General features: G+C 41.2%; 1 protein-coding gene across 22 annotated transcripts in view; it reads left to right on the top strand.

The window, feature by feature from the left end:
- Nucleotides 1–16847, top strand: part of CSPP1 (centrosome and spindle pole associated protein 1) — a 133206-nt gene that overhangs the window by 92500 nt on the left and 23859 nt on the right. For all 22 annotated transcript variants that reach the window (XM_055349457.2, XM_031014016.3, XM_055349469.2 and 19 more), the window contains 5 exons: nt 3547–3696; nt 4096–4242; nt 6834–6938; nt 8754–8820; nt 9412–9529. In XM_055349457.2, coding sequence (XP_055205432.1) covers nt 3547–3696; nt 4096–4242; nt 6834–6938; nt 8754–8820; nt 9412–9529 — 587 coding nt within the window. The remainder of the gene's footprint in view (nt 1–3546; nt 3697–4095; nt 4243–6833; nt 6939–8753; nt 8821–9411; nt 9530–16847) is intronic.

Below are 16847 nucleotides of genomic sequence, written 5' to 3'. Positions count from 1 at the left end.
TTATTAGAAAATCAATAGATTTTTTCCAAATGATTTGATATTATTACAGATTGTAAATAAATAAAAATTAGATTTAAGATAATCAGAGTTTACAATTATTTGCCCCATTTATGTATATAAGTAAATGGCATTTAACATAGTAGAACTGCCCAGACTATTCGCAAAGGAAGACACTTGAACATCCAGTGTTTATGAAGCAAACAGACTTACTCCCATACTGGGGGTACCCTGGGCTGAGTCCTAGGGATGGAGCCTGAGATGAATGTGAGATACTTGCCCATGAGGGACTCACAGTTTCTTCTTTCCCTACCTCCCTCCCCTTCACACTCACACTTAGATACCAGTGTCAGATTAATCTTATGGCCTGGTTAATCCTCCTTTGATTATGACTTTTCACCTGCTATTCTTATTTACTCAAAATCTGGTGGTAGCTTTTCTTTGCCTACAGAAATTATCTCAACTCTTGAACGTAACATTTAAGGTTTTATAATCTAATTCCAAACTCTTAAACAGATGCCCTCAAACATATCTTCTTTTTAATCCTAATTATTCTTGACTCTTAAATAAGGCAGTGACGTAATGGATATAGCCTTTAAGGACGATTGATATTAGGCTGGGTGTGGTGGCTCACACCTGTAATGCCAGAACTTTGGGAGGCCAAGGTGGGCAGATCTCTTGAGCACAGGAGTTTGAGACTAGCCTGGGCAACATGATGAAACCCCATTTCTACAAAAAATTAGCCAGGCATTGTAGTGTGTGCCTGTCACCCCAGCTACTCGGGAGGCTGAGGTGGGAGGATTGCTTGAGCCCAGGAGGCAAAGGTTGCAGTGAGCCAAGATATGCCACTTTATTCCTGCCTGGGTGACAGAGTGAAAAAAGGATGACTGATGTGACATCACTGTTTAAGATACAATAATAGAGGATTAAAAAGAGTGGAAGCAGGGATATTTTACTAGTGTGAGTGACAGTGGAAATGGGTGGAAAGTGCTTTTTAAGGTTCAGCAGAAACAATATAGATATTAAACGTGAGAAACTGGTATCAGAGGTCCCAATATTGTGCACTTAAGTCAGGTAGCAGCAAGTTGAGGGTTCAGAGTCCCTGTTGAACGTAAAGGACCGTGTGTTATATTGACCATGACAGCAGGTCATAATTTAAGTACCTCCTCTAATGCTTAGCAGTTCTTACCATGGTCTAAGGTAGAATTCAGCCAAAAAACAATCTTACAATTGTATAGACTTTTATTGTTTTTGAGATACTTTTACATATAGTATCTCATCAAACCTCAGATTTCTCTGAGAGAGGTTTTATTATCTCTGTTTAATAACATACAACTAATACACAGACTAACAGGCTTGCCTAGGGTGTCACAGCTAGCAAATTGTGAGTCCATTGCTTGAACCCAAGTCTCCAGACTTCAAGTGTAATATCTATGGATATCACACTTCTATTTATAGGATTCACTAGGAAGTCTTTACCTCTAGAAAAAGTATGGTAATGGGGGAAGCTTTAACTATTTTAGTTTCAACCTTCAGTTCTTCCACCCTGTCAACCCTCAATTTATCTGTGAATGGATTGTTTTCGGATGATGATTTTTAAATTTTTCTTTCAGCAGCCTCTTCAAAATCTCTTCTCCCACCTCAAACAAAACCTAATATGTAATTCTAAGAAAATGGAAAATAGGTCAATGGTATTTATTATTACTGTCAACAATATAATGTCAGATAAAAAGTATCCAAAACTTTTGTTAAAAAAAAATTATGAAATGTTCAAATCTGTGCACAAAGATGGTAAGAAATTAGCCTGAGGTCTGTACAAGTAAGTTCCACAGTTAGCTCAAGTTAATGCATCAGAAGTCTTCATGCTGTTAAAATTTGGTGAATATTAATAAAACTTGTGAATGTTTGACATTTTTAATCACAGCTTTAAAAATAGTTAACAAATAAAATATTTTTAAGAACTCTGAAGCGTTTTTGTGTTATGTAATTGGAAAAACATGACAGGAAGATAGCTTTCCCTGCTTTCCAGACCAGAAAGCTGTTGAACAACTGTCTAGCATTCCTGTTGGCACTGAGCTTTGGATCCATTTAGGTGTATGATCCATTAATAGCTTAAAAATTGGTATTCTTTGATTTTGATGGAAAAGTGACCCCTGTGAATGTGATTTTTTTTTCCCATGGAGTAGGAAGAAGGGGGAATTGAGTATTGAATATGAAATTTTGATGAATTATAAATGATGTTTTCTTTAGGCATATTGGACTTGAAGAAGTGATTGCATGCAAATTGCTAACTAAAAGTACTAAATATTAGGCTTATGCATATTTAATAATGTTGTGAGAAAGAAGTGTTGGAAAAAGCCCTAGTATATAAAATCATAGGATGTGTTAGAAGATTAAAGTTCTTTTTTTTTTTTAAAGACAGAGTCTCATTCTGTCGCCCAGGCTGGAGTGCAGTGGTGCAGTCTCGGCTCACTGCAACCTCTGCCTCCTGGGTTCAAGTGATTCTCCTGTCGCAGCCTCCTGAGTAGCTGGGATTACAGGCACGCGCCACCACGCCTGGCTAATTTTTGTATTTTTAGTAGAGACGGGGTTATACCATGTTGGCCAGGCTGGTTTCGAACTCCTGACCTCAGGTGAGCCACCGCGCCTGGCCAGATTAAAGTTCTTGTAGCTCAAAAATTAATAGCACTAGATAGAGCAACCTTGAAGCTAGAGGAAGTACAGACAAGAAAAACAAAAATATGCTGAGTAGTATGATCCATACCTAAGGATAACTAAAATCTGTTGATAACTTTAAACCAGAGACATGAATACTTGGTTCCCGTGCTGCCGTTCTTCCCTGCCTCATTCATCGGGGGTGTGGACTATCTATCTCTTAGGGCCTTCTTTCCTTCAAATCTTAGGCTCTAGAGTACTCAACGCTGCAGACTCCAGGTAGCATTCAAGATGAAACTTAATTGTGAGTCCTTGTGACCTAAATCCTCCTCCACCTAATAGTTTTAGTTCTTTCTCCATTAACCTCTATAGTTAGGAAATAACAAAGGGCATTTGGGAGAAATGGCTCTTGCATTAAAAAATGATTGAATACTAAAATACTAATTTCACTGTTATTTTAGAATAATCAATTCCAAGAATTTTGACATATAATAGCAGCAATCACTATAGAATAATATAATCATGAATTAGTTGCTTAGAACCTTCTATATAGGAGGAACTTTTATGTTCCTTACATTGTTTCACTTTAATTCTTTAAGCACTCCTTTGAGATGTAGGTGTTAATAACTGTGTTTACCAGAAAAAAGAGAAAACTGAGGACAAGCAAGTTTCTTAAGGTCACACAGTCTGTTTGGTGGAACTGGAATTTAACTCAAAGCTTTTAACAGTACAGTAAGTCATGTAGCCTCCCTGAAAATACAGGAGACTGAAAAATTTAGGAACATGCAAAAAGAGGGTACAAGTGTTGAGTTTATATGCTATCAGGAAAAAAATAAGTGATATTCTAACTTTTCAATAGTTTTACAAGATAAATAACTAAGTTTAATTCTTTAGATTGAGGAAAAGAAACAAAGAGAGGAAGCAGAGCGAGAGAGACTGAGAATTGCAGAAGAAAAAGAAGAAAGACGGCTTGCAGAACAGAGGGCACGAATTCAGCAGGAGTATGAAGAGGAACAGGAAAAGAAAAGAGAGAAAGAGGAGGAGGTACATCTTTTTTCCCTATTGTGTTTTACTACTTAGTCTGAAGGTGAAATCTTTATTTTGACTTGAAAAGGTATTTCTTACTTATAAAGGAGAACAGTGTTGGAGTACATTTAGAAAATATCAGATCAATATACATTCATCGGATATTATTTTATTAAGGTGAAAGGGTAATTTAAGAAAGGAGATAAGTGACGACTTTAAAAATATAGATGTAGGCTGACTGAAGACTTTATAAAAGATGCCTAATATTTTATTTTTAAGCAGACAACTTATGTTAAAGAACACCATATCATGTCATCTATATCTTTATCTCATTTTATCAGATAAATAAGGCAGCACATTTTTGAATGTACTATAGAAGGAATATATGTAATGCATATTTTTCTTTTTATTTTAAAGCAAAGGCTAAAAAATGAAGAGCATATTCGGTTAGCTGAAGAAAGACAAAAAGAAGCAGAAAGAAAGAAGAAAGAAGAAGAAGAAAAATATAACCTGCAACTTCAGCACTACTGTGAAAGAGACAATTTGATTGGGGAAGAAGCAAAGGTAAGTTTCAGACAAAAATGTCAATCAAACCCATAGTTTAACCCACTTTCACTGTGAGAGTTGTACAGTTGTTAGAAAAGGGGAGAAAGAGGAGGAGGTGCTTTTGTTCCTGTTCTGTCTTAGTCTGGACACAATGTACTGAACTTTCTATAGGAGGTACTGTCACTGTGCTTTGTTGGTATTTTCTGTCCATTGAAGGTGATGGATTTACTTACTTCAGCCATTCTTAGTCTCATTCCCATGGTGTATGCGGTGCCACCCAAGAATATGGTCTGCAGACAGTACAACATGAACTGTTTGTTATGGTTCATGACAAGACTAATACAGAAAGTGAGAGTGGTTTATATATATATATATGTATTCTTTTTTTTTTTTTTTTGAGACATAATCTCGCTCTGTTGCCCAGGCTCTGGAGTGCAGTGGCACAATTTTGGCTCACTGCACCTCCACTTCCTGGGTTCAAGCAGTTCTCCTGCCTCAGCCTCTCAAGTAGCTGGGACTACAGGCACACGCCGTCAGTTTTTGTATTTTTAGCAGAGGCAGGGTTTCACCATGTTGGCCAGACTGGTCTCAAACTCCTGACCTCAGGTGATCCACCCACCTCTGCCTCCCAGAGTGCTGAGATTACAGGAGTGAGCCACCACGCCCGGCCGGCCTGCCTTTCTTTCTTTCTTTCTTTCTTTCTTTCTTTCTTTCTTTCTTTCTTTCTTTCCTTCCTTCCTTCCTTCCTTCCTTCCTCCTTCCTTCCTTCTTCCTTCCTTCTTCCTTCCTTCTTCCTTCCTTCCTTCCTTCCTTCCTTCCTTCTTTTCTTTTCTTTTCTTTTCTTTTTCTTTCTTTTTGTTTTAAGAGACCAGGTCTTGCTATGTTGCCCAGGCTGATCTCAAATTTTTGGGCTCAAGTTATCCTCCTGCCTCACCCTCCCAAAGTGGTGGGATTGCAGGTGTGAGTCACGACACCCTGCCTCACAGATAATTTTTTATTGTAAAATTCATCATTTAAGAATTTAAGGTCGAGGCAGGTGGATCACTTGAGGCCAGGAGATCGAGACCAGCCTGGGCAACATGGTGAAACCCCGTCTCTATAACAAATACAAAAATTAGCTGGGCGTGGTGGCAGGCACCTGTAGTCCCAGCTACTCAGGAGGCTGAGGCAAGAGAATCGCTTGAACTTGGGAGGCGGAGGTTGCAGTGAGCCGTGACTGCACTGTGGCACTCCAGCCTGGGTGACAGAGTGAGACTCCATCTCAAAAAAAAAAAAAAAAAGAATTAAACAGAATTGTTAGTTTCCCATAATTATATTTCTTGTAATTTCTTATGTTTTTTAAAAATGCTATTTTTTTAAGGAACATATACTTTTATGATATTATAATTTAATTGTAAAGTACCATAAGGTTTTAAATCAGCTTTATCCCATTTAATGCATTTGCCTTTCTGAAATTAACATTGTTATCATTTTCTTTCATTTATGTATGTCTGATATATATATATTTTTGTCTATTCCTTCAGTTTTACCTTTGTGTCACCATATTTTTTATTTAGTTAGCTTCTATCTTTAGTTTGTTGAATTTTTAAAATACTAATCTGAGTTATAATCTTTTTATTTTTATTTATTTATTTATTTATTTAGAAATAGAGACTCGCTTTGTCGCCCAGGCTGGAGTGCAGTGGTGCAATCTTGGCTCACTGCAACTTCCGCCTCCCAGGTTCAAGTGATTCTCCTGCCCTAGCCTCCCGAGTAGCTGGAATTACAGGTGCGAACTAGCACACCTAGCTAATTTTTATTAGAGATGGGGTTTCACCATGTTGGCCAGGCTGGTCTTGAACTCCTGTCCTCAGGTGACCTGCCTGCTTGGCCTCCCAAAGTGCTGGGATTATAGACATGAGCCACTGCACCTGGCCTAATCTTTTAAAATAGGGATATCTAAATCCATTTATGTTTATCAAAACTAATGTCTTTGCATTAATTGCATTTCTGACTTTTTTGTGTTTTTCTTCCTTGATAGCTTTTTGGTCTTTTGTTATGTGTACTATGGCTTGTTTGCTCCATCCTCTACAGGGATTTAGAATGTCTATGTTGTATTTACAATGAAGTTTTTGGACTATAAGGTTTAATACACTATAAACTGAAATATAGAACCCCATCGTGATCTTGAAAAGTCCCTCATCCATGATGCTGTTAGTGATTAGATCTAGATTTTAGAGGTTGATTTGTATTGCTTTCCAGAAGGATTTTGTTATTTAATTTTTTTGTATTGTCATGGTACCTTTTTATTATTAAAGATGATTCTTTAGTTTTGTTATATTTTTTCTTTTTTGTTGCTTTACTTGTGTTTGTTGATTTTTTAAATCCTAATCTGACAGTCATACTGTTTTAATAAAGATGTCTAAATCCATTTATGTTTATCATAACCAGCATGTTTGATCTTATGTAATTGAATTTCTGACTTTTATAGAAAGCATTTTATTAAATAAAAGCAATAACAATCTAAACTTCTTAGATGACTTTCTTAACTCTAAGGGGTGTGTGTGTGTGTATATATGTGTGTGAGTGTGATGAAGCAAATATGCTCTTAAATTTTTTAAATTTTTCAGCGCATGAGACAGCCTTCTCCTATAGTTCCTGCTCTTCAGAACAAAATTGCAAGCAAACTCCAAAGACCTCCTTCAGTTGACAGCATCATACGTTCCTTTATTCATGTATGTACTTTTGTTTTTATTTGTTCATCCTAGCTCAGTTATTTTGGATTGGGGGATCGAATGAAATTTTCTTTTTCATTATATTTGGATAGGTTAAATTTTTTCAGGTCTGAAATATAGGTGATATCTACAGTAATTTGCCTGCTGCTTCAATTGTAACTGATAGTGCTTGGTGCCCTAAAGTTTCTTTTGACAAACCATAATTTAGCCCCTCGAGCTAGGTAGCTGTAGATATGCTCATTGAGTCTGTTATACTTTAGATTGAACTACAAGGAAAAGAGAACATGGAAAATGTTCTAAGATTGATCCTCAAGTTGATGCTTGAAGAATACGCAGGAATTTGCCTTGAAGAGGAGGGTGAGGGATTATCAGCTTGTGGAAAGTCATGGAGAGCAATGTAAGCTCATGGCACATGTGGAGAATCTTCCATGGTGTGGTCTGGCCTGATGATGCTTGTGCATTAAGGCAGCAGAGGAGGTGGAGGTCAGAACATGTGTGGCATGCTGTACGGAGTGCTAAGAGCTTTGATTTTGTTCCATAGGCTGGTAGATTCCAGACAGGCTAATTAGCAGAAGGTAAAGAAATGTGTCAGAAGAACATGTTTCTGAATTCCGCCCTTTGAGATTCTGATTTAGTAGGTCTGTGGTAGATAATGCATAGGAATTCATTGTAATATTTAAGTAGGGGAATGACATGGCCACTTTTGTATAATGTTTTTTCAGGCAATGGTGTGGAGATAAGTTTTGGAGGTGGGGCAAGACTAAACATGGAGATAAGATGCTTTTGCACAAGTCCAGATGTGAGACTGAGGACCCAAACAAAGGCAGTGACACCAAGAACTGCGAAGGTGTGACAGCTTTATGATACATTTAAGAGACATAGTAGTACTATTTGTTGAGTGTGTGGTGGGTAGGAGTCTATGATAACTTTCAAGTTTTTGGTGAGGGTTACATAGAGTAGGCAGTTGAAAATATGAATTGTGGCAGCAGAATGAGTTCTGGACTCGATTTGTAGTTCTGGACGCCATCAACATATTGGTGCTTGTTAAATTAGTACCATTGTGTACAATGAGTGTCTACAAGAGAAGTAAAGGAGGCTGAGAATAGAATACTGGGAAATTACCAACATTTGAGAAGCAGTGAAAGGAATGGACAGAGGGTGAGAGAGGATGGCAGTGATGGCAGTTGCGACTGGCCAAGTAAAATGCCCACTGAATGTGTCACTTGGGGGTCACCTGATGACTTTGGTGAAGGCAGTATTGTTGGAGTGATGGGTGTGAAAGCAAAGGCCATAGCTGTGTGTTGAGAAGTGAATGAGAGTAGGCAGTAGACCCAAAAGTACTGCATTTACTGTTCTTTAAGGAAGCTCAGCTGTGAAGGGAAGGACAGAATGGACAGGAGACAGTGAGCAATGAAGGGTGAGGTAAAATTTTTTTTAAGAAAGGGAGAGGTTTTTACGTATAGGCTGAGAGGAAGGTGCTTGGAGAGAGGAGGTTGGAAAAAAGAATAATCAGAGGAGAATGGGAGTCAATTATCAGATACAGAGTACAGGTGAAGGGATTCTGTTTGGGTAGAGGCGAGGACACTTCCATCGTGATGAGAAGGAAGAATAGATATACATGGTAGATACACTCTAGAATACATATAAAAGGTGGATATACTCTACCTTGGGTAGAGTATAGCTGGGTAAGTTTTGGAGGTAGGATAGTGTGGAGTTTGGTTTCCTTTACATATAAATACTTCAAAAAATTACTCCCTTCAAGCTTCTGTGTAGGGAAGACATACTGAACATGTCTTTGTCATTATTGTTGAACAGGAAAGTTCCATGTCCAGGGCACAGTCACCCCCGGTACCTGCCAGGAAAAATCAGCTCCGTGCAGAAGGTAGAGTTAACTACTAAACCTGTTACCTAGAGTATTTCTCTTTTTAACTTTTCATTTTGAAATAATTATAAACTCATAGAAAATTGCAGAAACAATATAGAGCGGTAGGTGCTGTGTACCCATTCTCCAACTTTCCCCTGGGGTAACATCTTAGGTAGTATAGTCTCATAGCCAGGAAGTGGACATTGGTGTGGTCCACAGACCATCAGATTTTACCAGTTTTTACATGCATTTATGTATGTGTATTTCTGTGCATTTTTATCATGCACAATTTGTGCGACTACCACTGCAATCAAGATACAGAACTGTTCCATCACCGTAAAGGAACTTCCTTGGGCCTCTCCTTTATAGTTGCACTCCCCCAAGAATATCGCTTCTGAAATTCCTATATTATAAAAAATGTACTTGTGGGTCCTAATGACGTTCATAATTATGATCCGTGTATGTGTGTATATATAAAATGTTAAAATATCTTTCATAAAATTGTCTCTCTCAGCAGTTTCACTTTATTATTAGTCAGGTTGTGTTTTAATGTTTAGTCTTTTGTTCTTATTCCTGTCTTGTGTTTTACTTATCAATGGGAATTTGCAGAGGAGAAAAAAAATGTAATTATGGAATTATCAGAAATGAGAAAACAGCTTCGTAGTGAAGAGAGGCGTCTACAAGAGCGATTGCTACACATGGACAGTGATGAAGAAATTCCTATCAGGCAAGTTTAGAATTGCACTTTTTGTGTTCTCTTGAGTTCTTTTATCTTACTTCACCTATCCAGTAATTTTGTAGTTTGGGAACAGGACTAATTCATCTTACTTAAAATCTCCTTACTTTCCTTTTCTTTGTCTTTTACAAAATCAGCTGTAGAAATTTAGTTCTCAAGGGGATTCATGTAGGAATGGAAATTTCTGGGTTGGAATAATTACAGACAGTAGTTGCATTTTAGAACTGTTTTTTATATTTTCCATTAATAACATAGCTTTCCGAAATACTTTTTTTCAACAAAATCACGTACAGGCTACCGAACATTTCTGATCATTTTTGCCAGGAGTCATAAATTTCATGAAGCAGTGTTCTTCAAACTTCAGTTTGCACTGTTTTAGTAGGTTGTAAAATCAACATAGTGGGTAACTACCACATTTTCTTTCTTTCTCTTTTTAAAAATAAACTTTCTATTTTTGGGTAATTTTGATTATAAAAAAGTTGCAGGCTGGGTGCAGTTGCTCACGCCTGTAATCCCAGCACTTTTGGGAGGCCAAGGTGGGCGGATCACGAGGTCAGGAGATCGAGACCATCCTGTCTAATACAGTGAAACCCCGTCTCTACTAAAAATACAAAAAATTAACTGGGTGTGGTGGCACGCCCCTGTGGTCCCAGCTACTCAGGAGGCTGAGGCAGGAGAATGGTGTGAACCCAGGAGGCGGAGGTTGCAGTGAGCCGAGATCACACCACTGCACAACAGCCTAGGTGACAGAGTGAGACTCTGTCTCACGAAAAAAAAAAAGTTGCAAACAATACAGAGAGTTTCTGTACACCCTTCATCCGGCTTTCCCTATTGTTAACATCTTATATTACCATGGTATGTTTGTCACAACTCAGAGGCTGACATTAGAACATTACTATGAACTAAATTTGAGACTCTTTGGATTTCTCCAGTTTTCTACTAATGTTCTCCTTCTATTCATGGGCCCCATACAAGATGTACCACATTGCATTTAGTTGTCATGTCTCCCAGTCTCCTCGGGTCTGGGACAGTTTCCCAGTCTTCTGTTGTTTTTCTTGTGAAAGTCTAGATGGGCACTGGCCAGGTATCCTGTAGAATGCCTCCTCCTCCAGTCTGGATTTGACTGATGTTTTCTGATGATTAGACTGGGATTAAGGGTTTCTGGAAAGAAGAGCACAGGCATTGTTCTGACATCACATCATCACATTGTATCAGGGGTACATGATATCCAGATGATACCTCTGGAAATGTTAACCTTGGTTAAAGTAGTGTTTGCCAGGATTCTCCACTAGAAAGTTAACTATTCTTTGGTCACAAATGACTAACTCTAGCGCACCTGCAAGAGTGAGAAGGGGGTGGAATTAAGCTTCATCTCTTGGAGCAGGGGTTACCTACATACAGTTTTTAGAATTCTTCCGTAAGAAAGACTTGTGTCTTCTTCTTCCATTTATTTATTTATTCAATCGTTTATTTATTACTGTCATCTCATGTATATTTATCATATACTTTGGGTTATAAGCCAGTGCTACATTATTTTATTTCACAAATTGTTCCAACTTTGGCCATTGGGAGCTCTTTCAGGTTGGCTCCTGTGTCTCTTTGACATGTCCCCATCCTTTTGTTTTTTGAAGACTTCTTTCCAGATGCCTCAGGATCATCTTGTATTTCCCCTGCCCCATCCCTAGAATCAGCTATTTCTCCAAGGAGCCCTGGTTCCTTTTGGAGAATGTATTTAGAAACCAGATAAGCTGGGTCTGCTTATTGCTGGGTGTCACTTATTCTAGGCCCTCTGGATAATATATGTATGTTATACTAAGTCATAAATATAAACATATCTATAATTGTTCCTATGTCTATTTGTATACATATTAAGTTTATGCTGATGTCTGACTGTAATCCAGTATGTGGTAGGATTTTAACGTAGCACGTTAATTTGCCTAATTATGGTTTGTTTAGATTTTTGTTTGTATTCTCCAGGAATATTGAAACAAGGTAAACAAGGTGAGGAAATTTCAAGGTAGAGATTGGCTTGATAATGAAATGTTAATCCAAGGTGGTAATTTTCAGTGATTCAGTAATTCTCCCATAGTAGGTCAATAAGTTCCAAGCAATTGAGAGGTAGTGTTTTTTTCTATATTTACTTTTACAGTGTTATAAATGCCTTAACTATGCAGCTTTCCAACTTCTAAACATGCATATTTAATTCAGTTTAACGGTTTTTTTTTTTTTAATTGATCATTCTTGGGTGTTTCTCGCAGAGGGGGATTTGGTAGGGTCATAGGACAATAGTGGAGGGAAGGTCAGCAGATAAACAAGTGAACACAGGTCTCTGGTTTTCCTAGGCAGAGGACCCTGCGGCCTTCCACAGTGTTTGTGTCCCTGGGTACTTGAGATTAGGGAGTGGTGATGACTCTTAACGAGCATGCTGCCTTCAAGCATCTGTTTAACAAAGCACATCTTGCACTGCCCTTAATCCATTTAACCCTGAGTGGACACAGCACATGTTTCAGAGAGCACCGGGTTGGGGGTAAGGTCATAGATCAACAGCATCCCAAGGCAGAAGAATTTTTCTTAGTACAGAACAAAATAGAGTCTCCTATGTCTACTTCTTTCTACACAGACACAGCAACAATCTGATTTCTGTATCTTTTCCCCACATTTCCCCCTTTTCTATTCGACAAAACCGCAATCGTCGTCATGGCCCGTTCTCAATGAGCTGTTGGATACACCTCCCAGACGGGGTGGCGGCCGGGCAGAGGGGCTCCTCACTTCCCAGAAGGGGTGGCCGGGCAGAGGCACCCCCCCACCTCCCGGACGGGGCGGTGGCTGGGCGGGGGCTGCCCCCCACCTCCCTCCCGGACGGGGCAGCTGGCCGGGCGGGGGCTGCCCCCCACCTCCCGGACAGGGCGACTGCTGGGCGGAGGGGCTCCTCACTTCCCGGACGGGGCAGCTGCCGGGCGGAGGGGCTCCTCACTTCTCAGACGGAGCGGCTGCCGGGCGGAGGGGGCTCCTCACTTCTCAGACGGGGCGGCCGGGCAGAGACGCTCCTCACCTCCCAGACGGGGTCGCAGCCGGGCAGAGGCGCTCCTCACATCCCAGACGGGGCGGCGGGGCAGAGGCGCTCCTCACTTCCTAGATGGGATGGCAGCCGGGAAGAGGTGCTCCTCACTTCCCAGACTGGGCAGCCAGGCAGAGGGGCTCCTCACATCCCAGACGATGGGCGGCCAGGCAGAGATGCTCCTCACTTCCCAGACGGGGTGGCGGCTGGGCAGAGGCTGCAATCTCGGCACTTTGGGAGGCCAAGGCAGGCGGCTGGGAGGTGGAGGTTGTAGCTAGCCGAGATCATGCCACTGCACTCCAGCCTGGGCAACATTGAGCACTGAGTGAACGAGACTCCGTCTGCAATCCCGGCACCTCGGGAGGCCGAGGCTGGCACATCACTCGCGGTTAGGAGCTGGAGACCAGCCTGGCCAACACAGCGAAACCCCGTCTCCACCAAAAAAGTATGAAAACTAGTCAGGCGTGGTGGCGCGCGCCTGCAATCGCAGGCACTCGGCAGGCTGAGGCAGGAGAATCAGGCAGGGAGGTTGCAGTGAGCCGAGATGGCAGCAGTACAGTCCAGCTTCGGCTCGGCATCAGAGGGAGACCGTGGAAAGAGAGGGAGAGGGAGACCGTGGGGGAGACGGGAGAGGGGGAGGGGGAGAGGGAGAGGGAGACCTAACGGTTTTTTGACATTAATTTTTCTTTTCATTAATAAATTCTTTTGGCAAGCCAATATGATTTAAGAAAGAGTACTCGAGCAGCGCCTCAATTTTCTCGCTTGAAAATTATACATGATAATTTCTACCCTTTGAGAATCTAATGAAGAATAAATAAATGTATGTATTTGAAATAAATAAATATATGTATTTGTGACTCTTAAGTTCTAACTTAAGTTATAAAACATGTTACATTTATCATCATTTAGCAAGAATTGGTTAAATACATTTACTTTGGAATAATTTTAATACATATTCTGATTAAAGACATCTCAGAGTTGGTTCTTTATTGCAATTTCATGAATATTTGTACAAAAGGAATCTTGTATTCACTAAATAATTTGCCATATTCAAATCCTATTATGTGCTAGGCTCGAAACAAATGTGATGTGGCTCACATCACATTTAGTAGACCTACTTCCTAACTTATCAGTGTATTTAACTATTAGCATTAATGGAAACTAGACAGCAGTCCAAGTTAATGGTCTCTTAGATGTCTTTTTAGTATTTTGCATTATAGTAAATCTCCATAGAGTTCCTTTCACCTTAGGTATTAGAGGTCTCTGTCAGCCTTGACCAGAGTCATTTTGTGGCCCCAGTGAATGCTCCCCTGCAAAAAGGAAACTCCATTAGAGCAGGGGCATTGTCTGTGGGGATCCCAGCTATCTTGTCTTGGTGCTTAGGGAAGATTTAATGATAAAGAAATGATGGGAGGAGTCTGACTAAGCCTCATGACCATAGCTTAGAGCTCCATTTTCAAAAATAGAGGAGACCTAGTGCTGATTGAAGCAGCAGTAGGTATTTTATTTTATTTTATTTTCAGGACTAGAAACACCATCCCTCTCTTATCATCACTCCCTCAAAGCCCTGGCAGAAAACACCCTTACTACCTGCTATCTATTAATTTCTTAGGTACCACAGGAATCAGTTAACTAGTTAGGTTATCAAGTTCCTTGTAAAGTCCATTGTAAAGTTAATGTTGGGTCCTCTGAATAATGCCCATATTGAACTACGTATTAGTACCATATTTCTGTTTTTATTTTTATTTTTTTGAGACGGAGTCTCGCTCTGTCACCAAGGCTGGAGGCATGATCTTCGGCTCACTGCAACCTCTGCCTCCCGGGTTCAAGTGTTTCTCCTGCCTCAGCCTCCTGAGTAGCTGGGATTACAAGTGCCCACCCCCACGCCCGGCTAATTTTTGTATTTTTAGTAGAGACAGGGTTTCACCATGTTGATCAGGCTGGTCTCGAATTCTTGACCTCAGGTGATCCACCCGCCTCGGCCTCCCAAAGTGCTGGGATTACAGGTGTGAGCCACCGTGCCCGGCCAGTACCATATTTCTTTTTATATTTTTGGAGACAGAGTCTCTTTCTGTCACGTAGGCTGGAGTGCAGTGGCATGATCTTGGCTCACAGCAACCTCCGCCTCCTGATTCAAGTGATTCTAGTGCCTCAGCCTCCCAAGTAGGTGGGACTACAGGTGCAGGCTACCACACCTGCTAATTTTTGCATTTTTTAGTAGAGACGGGGTTTTTCCATATTGCCCAGGCTGGTCTCGAACTCCTGAGCTCAAGCAATACGTCTGCTTCCCAAAGTGCTGGGATTATAGGTGTGAGCCACAGGGCCCTGCCTATTACCGTATTTCTATGTGTGATTTGTGTCTTAGGCTGAGGGGAAGGTAATTTATTGATTATCTAATGCATGTCAGGTACTATACTAGGTACTTAACAGTATAGCATTTATCTCAATTCTGACCGGATATGGTGGCTCACCCCTGTAATCCCAGCACTTTGGGAGACTGAGGCGGATGGATCACCTGAGGTCAGGAGTTCGAGACCAGCCTGACCAACGTGGCAAAATCCGGTCTCTACTAAAAATACAAAAAAAAAAAAAAAAAAAAAAAAACTAGCCGAGTGTGGTGGTGCGTGCCTGTAGTCCCAGCTACTTGGGAGGCTGAGGCAGGAGAATTGCTTGAACCGGGAAGTGGAGGTTGCAGTGAGCTGAGATTGTGCCACTGCATTCCAGCCTGGGCAACAGAGCAAGATTCTTTCAAAAAAAAATTTTTTTTAATCTTAATTCTGTTGTTCACCGTAAGACTGTAAGGGGTAGACATCTGCATTTTACAGATGATGGAATCGAGGTCAAACTGCTAATAAATAACAGAGCTGGTCTTTGAATCTCAGTTTCTCTGACCTCAAAGACTGTGATCTTCATACTCCATGAACATTTTATTTTATTTTTTCCATGAACATTTTAAAGTAAGGCTGAATCATTCTATTCTTGTAATAAGGTGTCTTGCATCTGAGGATTTTGAAAAATTTCAATAACGTTATAAGCATGCTATATTTTAAGGTAAAGGATGGAACTAATAGAGCTATTCGAATAATTTATTTATTTATTTATTTATTTTTGAGACGGCGTCTTGCTCTGTCACCCAGGCTGGAGTGCAGTTGCACTATCTTGGCTCGCTGCAAGCTCCACCTCCTGGGTTCACGCCGTTCTCCTGCCTCAGCCTCCTGAGTAGCTGGGACTACAGGCATGTGCCACGCCACCCGGCTAATTTTTTGTATTTTTAGTAGAGATGGGGTTTCACCGTGTTAGCCAGGATGGTCTTAATCTCCTGGCCTCATGATCCGCCTGCCTCGGCCTTCCAAAGTGCTGGGATTACAGGCGTGAGCTACTGCGCCCGGCCAATTTTTTTTTTTTTTTAAGAGACAGGGGGCCGGGTGCAGTGGCTCATGCACGCCTGTAATCCCAGCACTTTGGGAGGCCGAGGTGAGCAGATCACGAGGTCAAGAGATAGAGACCGTCCTGGCCAACATGGTGAAACCCCATCTTTACTAAAAATACAAAAAAATCAGCTGGGCCTAGTGGTGCACGCCTGTAGTCCCAGCTACTCAGGAGGCTGAGGCAGGAGAATTGCTTGAACCCGGGAGGAGGAGGCTGCAGTGAGCTGAGATCACGCCACTGCACTCCAGCCTGGCGAGAGAGCGAGACTCCACCTCAAAAAAAAAGAGAGACAGGGTCTCCCTCTGTTGTCCAGGCTGGAGTGCAGTGGCATGATCACAGCTTATTGTAGCCTTGGCCTCCTGGGCTCAGTCAATCCTCTCATCTCAGCAGCAGCCAGGACTACAGGCACACACCATCATGCTTGACTAATTTTTTTTTGTTGTTGAGATGGAATCTTGCTCTGTCACCCAAGCTGGAGTGCAGTGGCGTGATCTTGGCTCACCACAGCCTCCTCCTCCCGGGTTCAAGCAATTCTCATGCCTCAGCCTCCCGAGTAGGTGGTACTACAGGCACACACCACCAGGCCCAACTAATTTTTGTATTTTTAGTAGAGACAGGGTTTCACCATTTTGGCCAGGCTGGCCTCAAACTCCTGACCTCAGGTGATTTGCCTGCCTTGGCCTCCCAAAGTGCTGGGATTACAGGTGTGAGCCACCATGCCTGGCCAACTTTTTTTTCTTTTTTGAGACGGAGTCTTGCTCTGTCACCCAGGCCGGAGTGCAGTGGTGTGATCTCAGCTCACTGCAACCTCCACCTCTTAGG

The sequence above is a fragment of the Gorilla gorilla genome, chromosome 7 (assembly GCF_029281585.2).
Source record: "Gorilla gorilla gorilla isolate KB3781 chromosome 7, NHGRI_mGorGor1-v2.1_pri, whole genome shotgun sequence".
Lineage (NCBI taxonomy): Eukaryota > Metazoa > Chordata > Mammalia > Primates > Hominidae > Gorilla > Gorilla gorilla.
Note: the sequence above shows the minus strand (reverse complement) of the source record. Positions and strands in the feature narration are given on the sequence as shown.